Consider the following 18,078-nt stretch of genomic DNA (forward strand, 5'->3'; position numbering starts at 1 on the left):
AATCAGCATCTTCACATGCAGAGAAATGAGTCTGGTATAACAGCAAGTGACAGGTGATGAATGACCAGCACTACCTTTATATTGTACAACAGACAAATTAAATTGAGTTTGGTTGACTATATTTTATTTTGATAATGAACAGGCTGAGATGTCAAGTTAGCAATGCCAGAACTTATGCTGTGTGAGCGCGTGGCGCCGGCACGATCATTGGTCACTCAGCAGGGGAAATAACTTTAGCTATTACTCTTTACAGTTACATAGATAAAAGTAGGACATCATTCACAATGGTAAAATGTATTTTTTATTTGTGTACATTCAAAATTATTACAAACTGTACTACAACAGAATGATGTGCTTTAGCGTGTCTCAGTCTCCATTAAAATATCTTTATGGCACAACGAATTCTTGACACGTCTACTTGTAAAAGTCTACATTTAGATTATTTGATGTTAAATGCATTATAAACCTATATAATCACAGATGATCACATGATAAAAACGTGACTTATGTAGGCTATAGCAAATTGGCACTTTGAGTTCTACAAAGAAAGCCCTGTCGTCGGCATTGTTGTGTTGAACCTTCCGTTAGTCTGGTTGTTTGATAAGAAAAAGATGAAATGTAGTTACAATCAGTGATGGGAATAATGGAGTTATAAACAGCGTTACTAACGGCATTACTTTTTTTCAGTAACAAGTAATCAAACAAATTACCGTTTCCCCGTTAAAACACTGTTACCTGTTACTGACAATAAAATGCGGCATTACTATAATTGAGCTCACTTAAGTGGTTTTCATCCGAGTAGGCCAAAGGACCTGCAAAGTTTTATCTCTGGTGTGTGTGTTGGGGTGGGACACATTAGCTAACTGATGACAATTGGTGTGTGACTAGAGATAATAGACCTGCAAAGCGTTTTGTTTTAAAGAAATAGTACAACCTGTAGTCATAGTCATAAGTAATACACAAATACAATTTTACACTGATAATAATGTATGATGCTCTGTGCTCTGGATCGAAAATATGTGAAATAGTTTTTTTCTAAGCGACCAGACATTTATATTGATTTAATTTCTTAAATACTGGAGAGAATAAACAATTCATAATGCATGTTTTACATAATATTACGTTATATAGCAACATTAAGCTAATTGCCATAAAGGACCAGCAGAAGTAATGATTATGAATGTAACAAAAAACAGCAGGGAGAGATTTTAAATGTTAATTAATAAACAACATTTTTTCTGAATCAGGTCCTGCCTCAGAATTTTAAGTTTTAGAACATTTATTATACAGAGCCTATGGATGGCAATTTGTCAAGTCAACAATAGTCTTTAACAAACCAAAAATTTGTAAATTTATAAATAAATGTCTTATTTCAATATATACATTAAAAAATTCATGAGAGTGACAGCTAAATGACAAGTCAAAAAGTTACAACTCAAAAACAACTTTCACAAAATTAATGTCAAGTTTTTTTTCACTATACATTTGCTTTATCTGATTCTCAGTTTATTTAAAGTACTGGATCTGTAGATAACATTTGCTCACAAAATCATTAATTGACAGTAAAATGGTAATTTTATTTGTTGTTATTGTACAGAGCTTATACAACGTTTATGTTGCAGAGAAATGTGTAGACTTTTAAATAAATCTGTTTATGAAACAACATAATAATATATATATAACATATATAAAAATTATACAACTAAACAAACAAAAGTGAAAACTCAAATTGAGGGAATTGTTTCATATATATGACAACCAAAAAGACAAATAACTGGTTGTTGTTGTTTTTCTTAAATGTTTCCAGTCTCCTTTAATTTTGGTATTTCTTTGTGTTCAATCTAACATATAAAACACAAATCTTGTGGCATTTCACAGCAACACTAGTTTATTAGTTAACTTACACATTTACTTTATGTGAATCTCATATGATTTACTTGAACATTTTAGATCTGAAGAAAACATATGTTCACTGTGACACAGAACAATGCTTTTCAATATGAATCACTAGATGATTTGATTGGGTGAAACTCTCCACACCGAGTAATTATGGCTTCTCTCCAGTGTGAACTCACTCATGTTTTTTCAGGTTTCCAGACACAGTGAAACTCTTATCACAATATGAGCACTTGTAAGGTCTTTCTCCAGTATGAATTTGTTGGTGCTGTTTCCGGAACGCAGCTCTAGTAAAGCTCTTCCCACAATCAAAGCATATGATCTTTCACTTCATTGTGTGTTTTCTGGTGCAGTTTAAAATTATTCAGCCTTGAAAAACTCCTTCCACAGAAAGAACACACATGAGGTCTCGCACCTGAATGAACTATCAGATGTTTTTTTAGTTTTGATGACGTAAAAAACTTTTTACCACACTGATTACAGTTAAATGGCTTTTCTCCACAGTGATAGAGCAGATGATCATTGAGACCAGTCAAATATGTGAAACTCATTCCACACTGAGTGCATGTATACGTTTTCTCTTCAGTGTGAATATTTAAGTGTGTTTTAAGTTGTCCTTTTTGTGTGAAACATTTTCCACACTGAGTACATGTATACGGTTTCTCTCCAGTGTGAATTCTCATGTGTTTGTTAAGGTCTCCTTTTTCTGTGAAACTCTTTCCACACCGAGTGCATGTATACGGTTTTTCTCCAGTGTGAATTCTCATGTGATTGTTAAGGGTTCCTTTTTCTCTGAAACTCTTTCCACACTGAGTGCATGTATACGGTTTTTCTCCAGTGTGAATTCTCATGTGATTGTTAAGGGTTCCTTTTTCTGTGAAACTCTTTCCACACTGAGTGCATGTATACGGTTTTTCTCCAGTGTGAATTCTCATGTGATTGTTAAGGTCTCCTTTTTCTTTGAAACTCTTTCCACACTGAGTGCATGTATACGGTTTCTCTCCAGTGTGAATTTTTAAGTGTGTTTTAAGGTTTGCTTTTTGTGTGAAACCTTTTCCACACTGAATGCATGTGTACGGTTTCTCTCCAGTATGAAATCTCATGTGTGTCGTAAGGTGTCCTTTTTGTCTGAAACTCTTTCCACACTGAGTGCATGTATACGGTTTCTCTCCAGTGTGAAATCTCATGTGGGTTGTAAGGAATCCTTGTCTTGTGAAACTCTTTCCACATTGAGTGCAGGTTTTCAGCTTTTTGGCATTGGTTCTTTGAGTTTTAAAGTTCTGATGTTTCTCCTCCACTTCATTCAGTTCTTCCATTTGCGGTTTCACTTCCACCTGGTCTAAAATACACAGAGTTAGAATCAGTTCAAGTGAACCCTGATTTAATAGCAGAAAGTTGGGATGGTAAGATTCACAAATTCGCATCAGTGCATTAGCATAAAAGTTAACGATGCGATGCATTTATTTAAAAAGTGTGCATCAGATACAAGTTGGCATTTGTATCAATATGCATCGTTTCTAACATACAGGTGCTGGTCATAATTAGAATATCATCAAAAAGTTGATTTATTTCATTAATTCCATTCAAAACGTGAAACTTGTATATTATATTCATTCATTACACACAGACTGATATATTTCAAATGTTTATTTCTTTTAATTTTGATGATTATAACTGACTACTAAGGAAAATCCCAAATTCAGTATCTCAGAAAATTAGAATATTGTGAAAAGGTTCAATATTGAAGACACCTGGTGCCACACTCTAATCAGCTAATTAAATCAAAACACCTGCAAAGGCCTTTAAATGGTCTCTCAGTCTAGTTCTGTAGGCTACACAATCATGGGGAAGACTGCTGACTTGACAGTTGTCCAAAAGACGACCATTGACACCTTGCACAAGGAGGGAAAGACACAAAAGGTCATTGCAAAAGAGGCTGGCTGTTCACAGAGCTCTGTGTCCAAGCACATTAATAGAGAGGCAAAGGGAAGGAAAAGATGTGGTAGAAAAAAAGTGTACAAGCAATAGGGATAAACGCACCCTGGAGAGGATTGTGAAACAAACCCATTCAAAAATGTGGGGGAGATTCACAAAGAGTGGACTGCAGCTGGAGTCAGTGCTTCAAGAACCACTACGCAGACGTGTGCAAGACATGGGTTTCAGCTGTCGCATTCCTTGTGTCAAGCCACTCTTGAACAACAGACAGCGTCAGAAGCGTCTCGCCTGGGCTAAAGACAAAAAGGACTGGACTGCTGCTGAGTGGTCCAAAGTTATGTTCTCTGATGAAAGTAAATTTTGCATTTCCTTTGGAAATCAGGGACCCAGAATCCGGAGGAAGAGAGGAGAGGCACACAATCCACGTTGCTTGAGGTCCAGCGTAAAGTTTACACAGTCAGTGATGGTTTGGGGTGCCATGTCATCTGCTGGTGTTGGTCCACTGTGTTTTCTGAGGTCAAAGGTCAATGTAGCCATATACCAGGAAGTTTTAGAGCACTTCATGCTTCCTGCTGCTGACCAACTTTATGGAGATGCAGATTTCATTTTCCAACAGGTCTTGGCACCTGCACACAGTGCCAAAGCTACCAGTACCTGGTTTAAGGACCATGGTATCCCTGTTCTTAATTGGCCAGCAAACTCGCCTGACCTTAACCCCATAGAAAATCTATGGGTTTTTGTGGAGAGGAAGATGCGATATGCCAGATCCAACAATGCAGAAGAGCTGAAGGCCACTATCAGAGCAACCTGGGCTCTGATAACACCAGAGCAGTGCCACAGACTGATCGACTCCATGCCACGCCGCACTACTAAGTATTGAGTGCTGTACATGCTCATACTATTCATGTTCATACTTTTCAGTTGGCCAAGATTTCTAAAAATCCTTTCTTTGTATTGGTCTTAAAGGATTAGTTCACTTTTAAATAAACTTTTGCAGATAATTTACTCACCCCCATGTCATCCAAGATGTCCATGTCCTTCTTTCTTCAGTCGAAAAGAAATTAAGGTTTTTGATGAAAACATTCCAGGATTTTTCTCCTTATAATGGGCTTCAATGGGCACCAGACGGTTCAAGGTCCAATTGACAGTTTCAGTGCAGCTTCAAAGGGCTTTAAACGATACCAGACGATGAATAAGGGTCTTATCTAGCGAAATGATCGGTCATTTAAAAAAACAAAAAAAAAATTTAAGTTTTATAAGCACAAATGCTCGCCTTGCTCTGTTCTCGGATGCGCATTCATGACGTCACGTAATACGCAATTACGTTACAAAAGGTCACGCATGACATAGGCGGAAGTACCAAGTCAGTGTTTACAACTTGAACATGCAAATACTAAGTCAAACGCCGTTTACAAAAAAAGGCAAAACAACAATGTCGGACGAGCAGAAGATGAGTTTTTCACCCTGCCCTACCTTTTTGAACCGGAATATACAGAGGAAGAAATTAGGCAGATGGAAGAGACTGCTGCGGCGACACACACCTCTCCAGCATCGGGCAGACGTGCACATGTGGCAAATGCCAACCACTGCCAACAGAGGAAGAATCTAGATGCTGCCACGACTGGACCATTTCAATCCCGCCATTAGAATCAGTTGTTGAGTCCCTCCTGTTTCCATCTTGCTGCATTAGTGGACAAAATGGATTTCCACCGTTACTAAGCAACAGCGTCGCACGCCGGACACGAAGCTCAGCACCACGCCACGTCTTTAAAATTCGAACGCATTGTTTTCTATGGATGTACACACCGGCGGCGACATTCGGCGCCTGTCCGCGGTGCCCAGCTACGACTCAAAATCCTGCCGCGCCACAGAGCGCCATGTACATTGTTTTACATTAAGTGTATATTATATTTCTCTCAAATCATCGTTAATGTACATACTGACTTCACCCTGTGCTGCAAGATACATTAGTTTTACACTTTAACAGCTTGAATAAAGTCTAAAAATGTATAAACGTAGCCTTTTCTTTCATTTTGCTCTGTTGTGCCGTTTTCGATGTACACTAACCTCAGTGCGAAATATTAAAGCATATGTAACGTTTCCCTGTTGATGTAAAACACTCCGATTGTGCAGCTCTTCTATCAGGAGTCGAGTCAAAATTGAGCTCGCGCGTATATAATGTGCGCGTCCGGTGTGCGACCCCCTTTAGAGGTGTTTTTGTTCTGATGGAGAAGGGTATGACAGTCTGATGGCACTGACAACACAGGATGGAAGAACCATTAACGTTAGTTGTTTTACCTTTTTTTGTAAACGGCGTTTGACTTACCGTGTGTCTCAGTCAGCTCCCTAGTTCAGTAATTTAGTCACGGCACTGATCAGGGAATCAGCCACATTCACTTTCATGATATATATATGATAGACAAGACCTAGGGAGCTGATTGAGACGCAGGGTTAGTATTTGACCGTTCAAGTTGTAAACACCGACTCATACTTCCGCCTATGTCAAGCGTGACCTTTTTAACGTAATTGCGTATTACGTGACGTCACGAACGCGCATCACAGAACAGAGCAAGGCGAGCATTTGTGCTTATAAAACGTAAACCTTCTTAAAAAAAATTTAAATGACCGATCGTTTTGCTAGATAAGACCCTTATTCATCGTCTGGTATCGTTTAAAGCCCTTTGAAGCTGCATTGAAACTGTCATTTGGACCTTGAACCGTCTGGTGCCCATTCAAGACCATTATAAGGAGAAAAATCCTGGAATGTTTTCATCAAAAACCTTAATTTCTTTTCTACTGAAGAAAGAAGGACATGGACATCTTGGATGACATGGGGGTGAGTAAATTACCAGCAAAAGTTTATTTAAAAGTGAACTAATCCTTTAAGTTATATTCTAATTTTCTGAGATACTGAATGTTATAATCATCAAAATTAAAAGAACATTTGAAATATATCAGTCTGTGTGTAATGAATGAATATAATATACAAGTTTCACTTTTTCAATGGAATTAGTAAAATAAATCAACTTTTTGATGATATTCTAATTATATGACCAGCACCTGTATTTGCATCTGTGTTTTTCCAGCGTCTGTCATCTGACTATATGACGACATGAACACAAACTTCCTCTCCAGAGCTGCTCTGAGCATTTTACCATTTAATTTGAGAAAAACTTGTCATAACATACTATACACACAGAAACAAAAGTTTGGTTTAACTTGTTGTGACAACCATATTACTTACTATATACTACTTTTGTATTACTACTCTACCATATTATGTATGTCTTAATGTGATACCACTACTACTACTACTAATAATAATAATAATAATACAATAGTTAAAACTTTATTAATGGAGGAATAATCACACAAATGTAAAGTGCCACATTTTTTACACTTTTATCCACTAAATGAGCTCATTTCAAATTTGATGCCTGCTACAGGTCTCAAAAAAGTTGGCACGGGGGCAACAAATTTCTGAAAAAGCAAGAAATTTTGAAAAGATTCACATCCCTAAGCCTAACATCAAGCAACTAATTAAGTTACAGTGACACAAACACAGGGTTATTTGGCACAAAAAAAGAACCCCTAAAATTTAGGATGCTTTTGATATCGAGTTTTGCTGGTTAGCTTTGTCCTTGACAGTGTACAAAATAACCTACAAACTAAAACAAAAAATTTGTGATTTGAACAAAGGAAGCATTCTGGTGCACTCTGATAAGAAAATAAAATGGAAGAAAAGCAATATTTGCTTCAAGTGAAAACAACAAACATTTATTTATTTTCGATTTGATTATACCTTCAATTCAATATTGATTAATTTGGGACCTATTTCCTTTAAAGGTTAAAATTAACTGACTTGTAAGCTACTTGCATATAAATAATAATAACGCTATAATATTATTTAATGATATAATATATTATATATATAGATATAATAATTACACTCAAATAAAAACTGAATTGTATAAAACTTATCACACAAAGTAGTTTTCATAAGCATTCGTCCTTATGGCAAATTTACACAAACATATAATTAACAGTAAAAAAGTTCCTCTCTAGTGTCTCTAGTCATATATAATATTATATATATATATATATATATATATATATATATATATATATATATATATATATATATATATATATATATATATATATATATATATATATATATATATATATATGAGAGAGAGAGAGAGATAGATAGATAGATAGATAGACAGAATGACAGACAGACAGATAGATAGATAGATAGATAGATAGATAGATAGATAGATAGATAGATAGATAGATAGATAGATAGATAGATAGATAGATAAAGAAACTGTGAACATTGGAAAACATTCCTGAGGTAAATGTGATGTGACATTGTTTAAGCTGTTTTGCCTTTCCGCGTTTGAAACACAAATAAAGTGATTACATTAGACATGATACATTCCAGTAAGTTTAAGATTTAAGATCACATTTAAGAGCACATTAAAAAAACACCATTTATTGTTTGAATTTCATTATGAAATTGACAGAATTTGAAAACTGAAACTATTATTCTTATCGAAAGTAAAGCACAAATTTAAAAGCATAAAGCAGTGTTAATGCATATGAGTTGCAGAATTTTTTCCCATTGCATCGAATCAAAATTGGGTCACACTACATTGTAATAGGGGTGAATCATATCACATTGAATCAGTAGCTGCTTCTTATGTATCTTTAATGTATCATATCATTGGCTATGCATCAAGATGCATATCGCATCAGTCTCAGTTATGGAGATGCACATCCCTAGCAGAAAGCAACAGAGATCAGGTATCAGATCTTTCATGAGGCAAAGTTTTGTTCTGCCATTCATTTGTTAATATAGGTAAAATGTGTTTGACAACTGCTATATACAAGGTTATGATCATTTATCATCCATATACTGATTATTAATTCACATCTACCCAAGCAGCCAACAATGTAGAATCAAAAATGGACACCAACCTATTTGTTCCTCAGTTTCTTCATGTTTTATTCCGGATGGTTCTGAAATACTCGTGTCTTCAATCTCCTCTTTAATAAACTCCATCTTTAACCATCACACAGATTTCAGCTGCTACGCCTGGAGTTTTTGTTCAATCTGCATTTAAAAAGTACAGGGGCGTCATGTTTAACGCAGCTCCTGAAAAGCCAATAGTTTCCAGTTTTAAATTCATTTATGGTGATGTCTGAGATCTTTACACATTAACCACTTTGTGTGTGTGTGTGTGTGTGTGTGTGTGTGTATAAACAGGCTGAAACAAACTACAGCATCATCAACTTTGAAATTTCACTTAAGCTCTTGTCTTTTCTCTTTCACTTCCATCTGGTCTGAAATAAACATTACGTTGTTAGAATTATGGGCTTAAATGTCATCTAACAGTTGGGAGGACAATAAACAAAATTTCTCAAGAGCAATTTTTGAAGGGGACACAAATAATACAGCCAAAATTGTACTGGTAAGAATATGTGTAACACAAAGTGATAGTTGTTTAAATACGAGTTAAGTTCATTGATTCACACACACACATACATATATATATATATATATCTGGTGATTCGAATAATACATTTTCATTGAACTTTCATTTTAAATTTTACAAATCAAATTACACACCAGTGAATGTTATCAAAAATATCTTGGCAGATTTCACCAGCACCTCCAATGAACGCCAGGCTCTTCGGGGACCACATCTGCAGTTTATTAACAGAGGACAGAAAATCAACACACACACCTTCAGATTCACTGTCTTTCAGCCGAAGGATGTATGAGAAAAGACACGTTAAGTATCGTCCTCCCTAATAACTGCAATTCATCGAATACACAGGACACATAAACATACACTGTAACATCAAAATGAAAGCTGTACACATTACTATACTAAATGACATTTCCACAGACTCAATCCACCAAATGTGGAGAAACTCATTAACAGGGAAAACCCCGCGCTCCAAAAATACATCGAACTGTTGGAAGAAAAACGCACACATAAACTTGTACTCCTATAATTAATTCCAATTCGAAACTTCAACCAATACAGCATATTTTCACTCTTTAATGCAGATACATACCTGACTGACTCTCTCAGGCTGTTGTTCTGACCATGTTCTGACTGAGATAAACAGGCGCGCGACCGGTCCATTACAAATGACGTCACTCAATGAAACGAACTCAAAATATTATTTATAAACAAACATTCATATTTTCCCTCTGCCTTGCAGAACAAAATAAAGACAATATACATAAATTAATGGAATTTAAACAGTTAATTGTTTAATACAATTAATTATTTCAGAATCTATTTTAACACCACTTCAATAATAAAACATAAAAGTAAAAACAAAAGTTTGCTGGAACAGTTACCCAAAAACTTCTCAACACTACAAATCCTTTATATTTGTACACACTTGCAACTTACTGCAGCAGTTTCAATGGCATTTTAAACCATCTGCAAATCAAGAAGCCAACTCTATTTTTCAGTAGGGTGAATTCAGGTTAATTGTATATTGTATAATTGTATATTTCCCCTCACTCCATGAAAAATCATGAAATGAATGGTATTCAGGAAAAAAACAAGATTGAAAAAATACATGTATAATAAAAATAAGCCTAAAAATAGCCTATATATGGTGTCATTCATTAAAAGCATTTACTTTGAAGCCAATCCTAAACTTATTTATTTGAATCGAAACTGAAACTGCACCAATGCTGGCCTCGTGCATCTCTCATTTGGACCAAAGTTTCCATATTTGTGATGTAACATTTGGATGGTAAACTATTAAATGTAAAGAAGGCTCGTACTTCAGTCGGTCCCAATACACACATAAGTCAGCATCTTCACATGCAGAGAAATGAGTCTGGAATAACAGCAAGTGGCAGGTGATGATTGACCAGCACTGTCTTTATATTGGACAACAGACAAATTAAATTGAGTTTTTTTTTTTACTGTGTTTTATTTAGATAATGAACAGGCTGAGATGTCAAGTTAGCAATGCCAGAACTTACGCGATCACTTGGTCACTCAGCAGGGGAAATAACTTTAGCTAATACTCTTTATAGTCATATAGATAATAGTAGATTTGATCTTCGGCTGACTGATCAGCAGAAATGGGCATTTAATTCCCGCCCACATGTAGAAATGAAATATTCAAGCTTTTTATTAATTTTTCTACCCCTGAACGAAAAAAGAATTTTTGTTGGGGTTTTTTATGAAAAAATGAAAAAGGAGTCATTATTCTACTTTCAACATTAAGTCAAGAAATTACTGAATGAATGATGCATGGATTGAAGATACCCTGATTATTGCAGTATAGTTTGTTTCATTTCATTTCATTTCATTTAACAAGCTCAGACAAACCTTTGAAATCTACTTTAAAATCTGGTCCTGCCTCACAATTATAACATTTTTAGAACATTTATTATGGATGGCAATTTTTCATAAGTCATCAATATTCTTTCACAAACCTAAAGTGAACTTGAGAAATTTGTGTATTTATAAATAAATGACGTCTTATATATATTTTTTTATGTATATATTAAAAAGTGCTAAAGAAATGAAAGAGCTACAATACAAGTTACAACTCAAAAACAACTTCCACAAAACTAATGTCACAGAACACAAGTTTATTTCACTATACTCTAAAAAATGCACTCACCCCCATGTTATCCAAGATGTTCATGTCTTTCGTTCTTCAGTCGAAAAGAAATTGAGGTTTTTGATGGAAACATTCCAGGATTATTCTCCTTATAGTGGACTTCAATGTCCTCCAGACGGTTAAAGGTCAAAATTACAGCTTCAAAGGACTATAAACGATACCAGATGAGGAATAAGGGTCTTATCTATCAAAACGATCAGTCATTTTCGACCAATCGTTTCGCTAGATAAGACCCATATTCATTGTCTGGTATCGTTTAAAGCACTTTGAAGCTGCACTGAAACTGTAAAGAAAAAGATTAAAGATATTCTTAATTGTTTCTGTTCAAGACTATTTTGAGTTGTATTTGAAGGTGAAAAATGTCTTAATGGCCTTTTTATTTTATTTTATGAAACAGCAATATGTAATAAAGGTTGGTTTATTTTGATGGTGTTGAAGCGATAATTTTTAAAATTAATGTTTTGCATGTAATATTTCAGCCAAAGTAAACGACAGGCAACTGCTGTGCGAGGACGTTTGATTTTCTCAGAGGGAAAGACGATTTATGGTAAGTAAAGTTTAAAATTCCAAAATCAATTGTTTTTTGATAAAACAATGTTTGTTTTTTGTAGATGTATTAAGCCAGAGACCTAACAGTGCTTCATTCTTTTGAGTTTATTTTTAGAAATGTTTCTATTTTCTACTGCCTACTTAATGTGTTTATACAACAACAGTATTACTTCTTGACATTTGTTTTTCAAATAATTGATGTCTGATGTCTTGTTCCACACCTGTAAGACTTTTGTCCATCTTTGGAACACAAATGAAGATATTTTTAATATTCTTTAAGACTTGATTTTCCTGCTCAGACAAAAACTGAGATCAAGCACCCAGACTTGGAATGGACAAAAATTGAGAGAATATAAAAAATATCTTAATTTGTGTTTCAAACATTAGCAAAAGTCTTATGGTTTTGGAATGACATGAGGGAGAGTTATTCTTCTTTTTGGGGTTAACTAATAATTTAAAGAGCAGCCATCCAAGTTCATAATTCATAATACTTTTCCAAAAGTTATTTATATTTTTATTTAAATATTTTTTGGCCTGTTAACTGATTAGCTTCATAATGACAAAAAACATCTCACAGGACTCCAAACTACATGCTGTGTAGGTTGACCCCTAAATTAAGACATTGTGGCAAAAACATGGTTTTTGAATAGGACTCGGCATTAAACTATATCATGTCGAGATAACAATAAAATGTACAGCACATCAGGAAAGTATTCACAGCGCTTCACTTTTTCCACATTTATGTTACAGCCTTATTCCAAAAGGGATTCCATTAATTATTTTCCTTAAAATAATACAAACAATAACCCATAATGACAAAAAGAAAGAAGTTTGTTTGAAATCTTTGCAAATTTATTTAAAATAAAACTTGTGTGTTTTAAATTGTCCTTCTACTCTGAAACTCTTTCCACACTGAGTGCATGTAAACGGTTTTTCTTCAGTGTGAAATCTCATGTGATTGTCAAGGTCTTCTTTGTCTGTGAAACTGTCCACATTTAGTGCATTTACACAGTTTCTCTCCAGTGTGAACTCTCTTGTGTTTGTTAAGGGCTCCTTTTTGTGTGTAACTCTTTCCACACTGAGGGCATGTAAACGGTTTCTCTCCAGTGTGAATTCTTAAGTGTCTTTCAAGGCTTCCTTTTCCTGTGTAACTTTTTCCACACTGAGGGCATGTAAACGGTTTCTCTGTAGTATGAATTCTTAAGTGTCTTTCAAGGCCTCCTTTTCCTGTGTAACTCTTTCCACATTGAGGGCATGTAAATGGTTTCTCTGTAGTATGAATTCTTAAGTGTCTTTCAAGGCTTTCTTTTCCTGTGTAACTCTTTCCACACTGAGGGCATGCAAACGGTTTCTCTCTAGTATGAATTCTTAAGTGTCTTTCAAGGCCTCCTTTTTCTGTGAAACTCTTTCCACACTGAGGGCATGTAAACGGTTTCTCTCCAGTATGAATTCTTAAGTGTCTTTCAAGGCTTCCTTTTCCTGTGAAACTCATTCCACACTGAGGGCAGGTGTGCAGCTTTTTGGCATTGGTTCTTTGAGTTTTAAAGTTATGATGTTTCTCCTCCTCTTCATTCAGTTCTTCTCTTTGCTGTTTCACTTCCATATGGTCTAAAATACACATTAAGTTAGAATCAGTTCAAGTAAACCCTGATTTAATAGCAGAAAGTAGGGATGGTAAGATTAGCATCAGTGCACTGGAATAAAAATTAACGATGTAATGCATCGATTTAAAAAGTGTGCATCAGACACAAGTTGGCATTTGTATTGTGATGCATCATTTCGAACATATTTGCATCGGTAAAAAATTGTTTACTAAATCAAAATCAAATCCTGATATGGACTAGTGTTTGTGATTATTAAACTGCAAGAACCTGCATGTTCTGCATATGAATGAATGGCACAGACAAGAAAATACCTTTAGAAGCACGCATGGTGTTTGCTGTTTTTTTCCCGGTGTCTTTCATCTGACAATATGATGACAGAGTCTCTGAGAGTCATGAGCATTTTATTGTTTAATTTGAGAAAAACTATTGTCATATCATATACACACACAACTTGTGACAGCCATATAGCCATATTACTATTGTAGTATGATATACTTATTTTAACCAAACTTTGTATAAAGATGAATCTCAACTATGTTATGAAAGATAGAATGGAATGAATCAATATACCAGTTTACTTTATGCAATATGTGGGTAAAACAGACATACATGGGTTTTCCCTTTCAATACAATGCATCTATACACTGTATCTAATGTGCATATTAATGTGTTCTTAGAGCAACCTGCAATGGAAAAAATAGTGTAATAATTGGCAACATTTTCATAATATCTAATAATAGGAATATTGATATATATTTTATTTCGCTATTCACTTGTTGTATCTCCTAAAATGCCAGATAAACATGATTCAAGTCCTGTTGTCATGTATGAAATCAATGCCGTTTCCTAACCCCATAACATTTTCCTGAGATATTGATTTATGACAATTTGAAAATGAATCCGATTTAAATGATAATTACAAAATATTATCATATTTCCATAAGAGTTTCCATTTAACGACCAAGAAGCTGTTGTTGTCATGCTGAAACCTCTAAAAATTTGGTTTCTCTGCAAAGCCCTGAATATGCTCTTTACAGGACATCCAGATTTAAAACTATGACATGTATAATGTCAGAGAAAAATCACTAAAATATAATGTCCACCACAGAGGACAGAAGTCTATTCCTGGGTCCCAAGAGGATATGTACATTTCTGAAATTACATAATTTGGACACAGTCACCTCTGATAACGTATTATTCTAAATTGTAATATTGACATGCATGTTCCGTAAAGCTGCTTTGAAACGATATGTATCATGAAAAGTGCTATATAAATAAATTTGAATTGAATATACTACTTTTGTATTACTACTGTACCGTATAATGTATGTCTTAATGTGATACTACTACTACTTATAATAATAATACAATAATTAAGACTTTATTTTTGAAGAACCAATTCACACATTTTTTCATCCATGTTTTAATATTAACAGTAAAACTGTAGTGCAGCACTTTGTTTGCCATAAAATGAAAGGGTTTATTTAAATTTCATTTGATTAAAAATAAATGAATGTTTTATCCCTTAATTTGATTACCAGATACATTTAAATACACAGCACAGAATTTCTGGGGGAAAAATTCATAAGGCCCTATTATTGTAAAATGAATGAGGTTGCTTTTCATTAATTCAATTAATAACATGTTTTTAATTAAACCATTAAAATGGAATCCAGAAAAATGAAAACAGAATTTGGTAAAAAATGAAAACAAATAAATAAAAATAATTATAATAAAATGGAGTTCGAGAAAAAAAAGAAATAGTATTTCATAGAACCTTCCATATTGAATTGCATAGCATCATATTTTTTAACATTGCATCGTATTGCAACGAATCGAAATTGGATCACACTACATTGTAATAGGGGTTTATCATATCCATCGAATCGGTAGCTGCCTCATATGTATCTTTAATGTATTGTTTTATTGACTATGCATCGAGATGCGTATCGCATCAGTCTCAGTTATGGAGATGCACATCACTAGCAGAAAGCAACACAGATCAGATATCAGATGTTTCATGAGGCAAAGTTTTGTTCTGTTATTCACTTGTTAAAAGTGCTTTTGCCAAAACCACATTTCCGTATTCTCCAAAACGTTTACGCTGTATGTCCTACGCCTTCCCTATTCTACTTAGGGGAAAAATTTATCTGGCGCTGCGTTCTTTCCAAAAGTAGAATAGGGAAGGCGAACATTTGTTTATATAAAGCATATACATTTTTTTTTTTTTAAATGACAGATCATTTCGCTAGATAAGACCCTTATTCCTTGTCTGGTATCGTTTAAAGCCCTTTGAAGCTGCACTGAAACTGTAATTTTGACCTTCAACCGTTTGGAGGCCATTGAAGTCCACTATAAGGAGAATAATCCTGGAATGTTTTCATCATAAACCTTAATTTCTTTTCGACTGAAGAAAGAAGGACATGCACATCTTGGATGACATGGGGGTGAGCAAATTATCAGGAAAAGTTTATTTGAAAGTAGACTAATCCTTTAATATAGGTAAAAGGTGTTTGACAACTGCTATATACAAGTTTATGATCATTAAGAGGTATTTCTTGATCATTTATCAGCCATATACTAATTATTATTTCACATCTACCAAAGCAGTCAACCGTGAAGAATCAAGAATGGACACCAACCTGTTTGTATTTCAGTTTCTTCATGTTTTATTCTGGATAGTTCTGGATCACTCATGTCTTCAATCTCCTCTTTAATAAACTCCATCTTTAACAATCTACACCTGGAGTTTGTCCTTCTCTTGTAGGATGATGTGAATATTCCCAGTATTTATTGGTGAATTGTTGTGGGTGGAGCTTCACTTCAGGTGTGAACTGTGATCACTGTGTTTTTGTTCAATCTGCATTAAAAAGTAAAGGGTTTAATGCAGCTTCTAAAAAACAAAAGTTCACTTTTTTCGTTTCATTCATTATGGTGATGTCGGAGATCTTTACATTTGCACACTAACTTAAAAACAAAAAAACTACAGCATCATCACCTTTGAAATTTCACTTCAGTTCTTGTCTTTCTCTTTCACTTCCATCTGGTGATGTAGTTGGAATCATGGGCTTAAATTTTATCTAACAGTTGGGAGGACAATGAACAAAGTTTCTCAAGACCAATTTTTGAAAGGGACACAAATAATACAGACAAAATTGTACTCATAATAATGTATGACGTCTAAAGTCCCCGCCAAAGGAAGTAGTCCCTTTTAGCAATTTGTTAGCAACCGCCGATTTTAAGACACAGTAAAAGTTTAAAAAAAAACACAAGTGGGTTATAACTGGTGTGTTGTATATCATAGATCAAAACGTGAAAGTATTTAGAGGCTTTGTTAACCACAGACCTTATTTCAGGCGTCTTTTAGCAAAAACCCATTCAAAAAACCCATTGACTTTACAGCGTTGGAACCGGAAATCCTAAAATGATAACTCACTTCCGGGTTTTGCCTACAAAAATGCATCATCCCTGAGGCACTCTATTGCTCATCTTGAACTAGCTCTCTTCTTCTCTATTAGAATTCCGGCAGTGTAGACACTGCTAAGTGTATTACTGCCCTACTCGGGTCAAAGTTTTAACTAAATTGCCATATACAATATACTAGTGCAAGTATATAACAATTAGTTCAAACTTTGACCTGTGGAGGGCAGTAATACACTTAGCAGTGTCTACACTGCCGGAATTCTAATCGAGAAGAAGAGAGCTAGTTCAAGATGAGCATTTATGGTTAAAACGTATATATATATATATATTTTTTTTTTTAGAAAATGAGCTATGGTTTCTCTAGATCCTGGAATGTTTTCATCAAAAACCTTCATTCCTTTTCGACTGAAGAGAGCAGGACATGGACATCTTGGATGACATGGGGCTGAGTAAATTATCAGGAAATTTTAATTTGAAAGTGAACTAATCCTTTAAGGATCTTCCTCCCTAATAACTGCAATTCATCGAATACACAGGTCACATATGGCTGTAAACATACATTTTAACATAAAACGAACTTTTTACAACACTAAACGACATTTCCACAGACTCAATCCACCAAAATTATATGTGGAGAAACTCATTAACAGGGAAAACCCCGCGCTCTACTTTGGCGCGTAGGCGGCAATATAAAACAAAGACGTGCGTTAATAAAACTCCAAACATACAGCGAACTGTTGGTAGAAAAACGCATATATAAACTTTTTCTGGGTTTATGGCACTTCTGTAATTAATACCAACTAGAAACTTCACTTAATACAGCATATTTTAACTCTATAATGCAGAGACGTACCTGACTGACTTTCTCTCTCCAACCATAGGCTGTTGTTCTGACTGACCGTGTCTCAATCAGCTCCCTAGTTCAGTAGTGAGGGTACTGATCAGGTAGTCGGCCACATTCAGTTTCATGATATACTGATTCACGACCTAGGGAGCT

General features: G+C 34.8%; 1 protein-coding gene across 1 annotated transcript; it reads right to left on the minus strand.

Moving 5' to 3' along the window:
* Positions 1-1,309: 1,309 nt before the first annotated feature.
* Positions 1,310-18,078, minus strand: LOC137004383 (oocyte zinc finger protein XlCOF6-like). Its single transcript, XM_067364646.1, has 5 exons — positions 17,935-18,078; positions 16,657-16,738; positions 16,301-16,518; positions 13,059-13,662; positions 1,310-3,135 (listed from the first exon to the last, which is right to left on the minus strand). Exons 3-5 carry the CDS (start codon positions 16,383-16,385, stop codon positions 2,205-2,207), a joined length of 1,620 nt encoding a protein of 539 aa, XP_067220747.1. The 5' UTR covers positions 16,386-16,518; positions 16,657-16,738; positions 17,935-18,078; the 3' UTR covers positions 1,310-2,204.

The sequence above is a fragment of the Chanodichthys erythropterus genome, chromosome 17 (assembly GCF_024489055.1).
Source record: "Chanodichthys erythropterus isolate Z2021 chromosome 17, ASM2448905v1, whole genome shotgun sequence".
Classification (NCBI taxonomy): Eukaryota; Metazoa; Chordata; class Actinopteri; order Cypriniformes; family Xenocyprididae; genus Chanodichthys; species Chanodichthys erythropterus.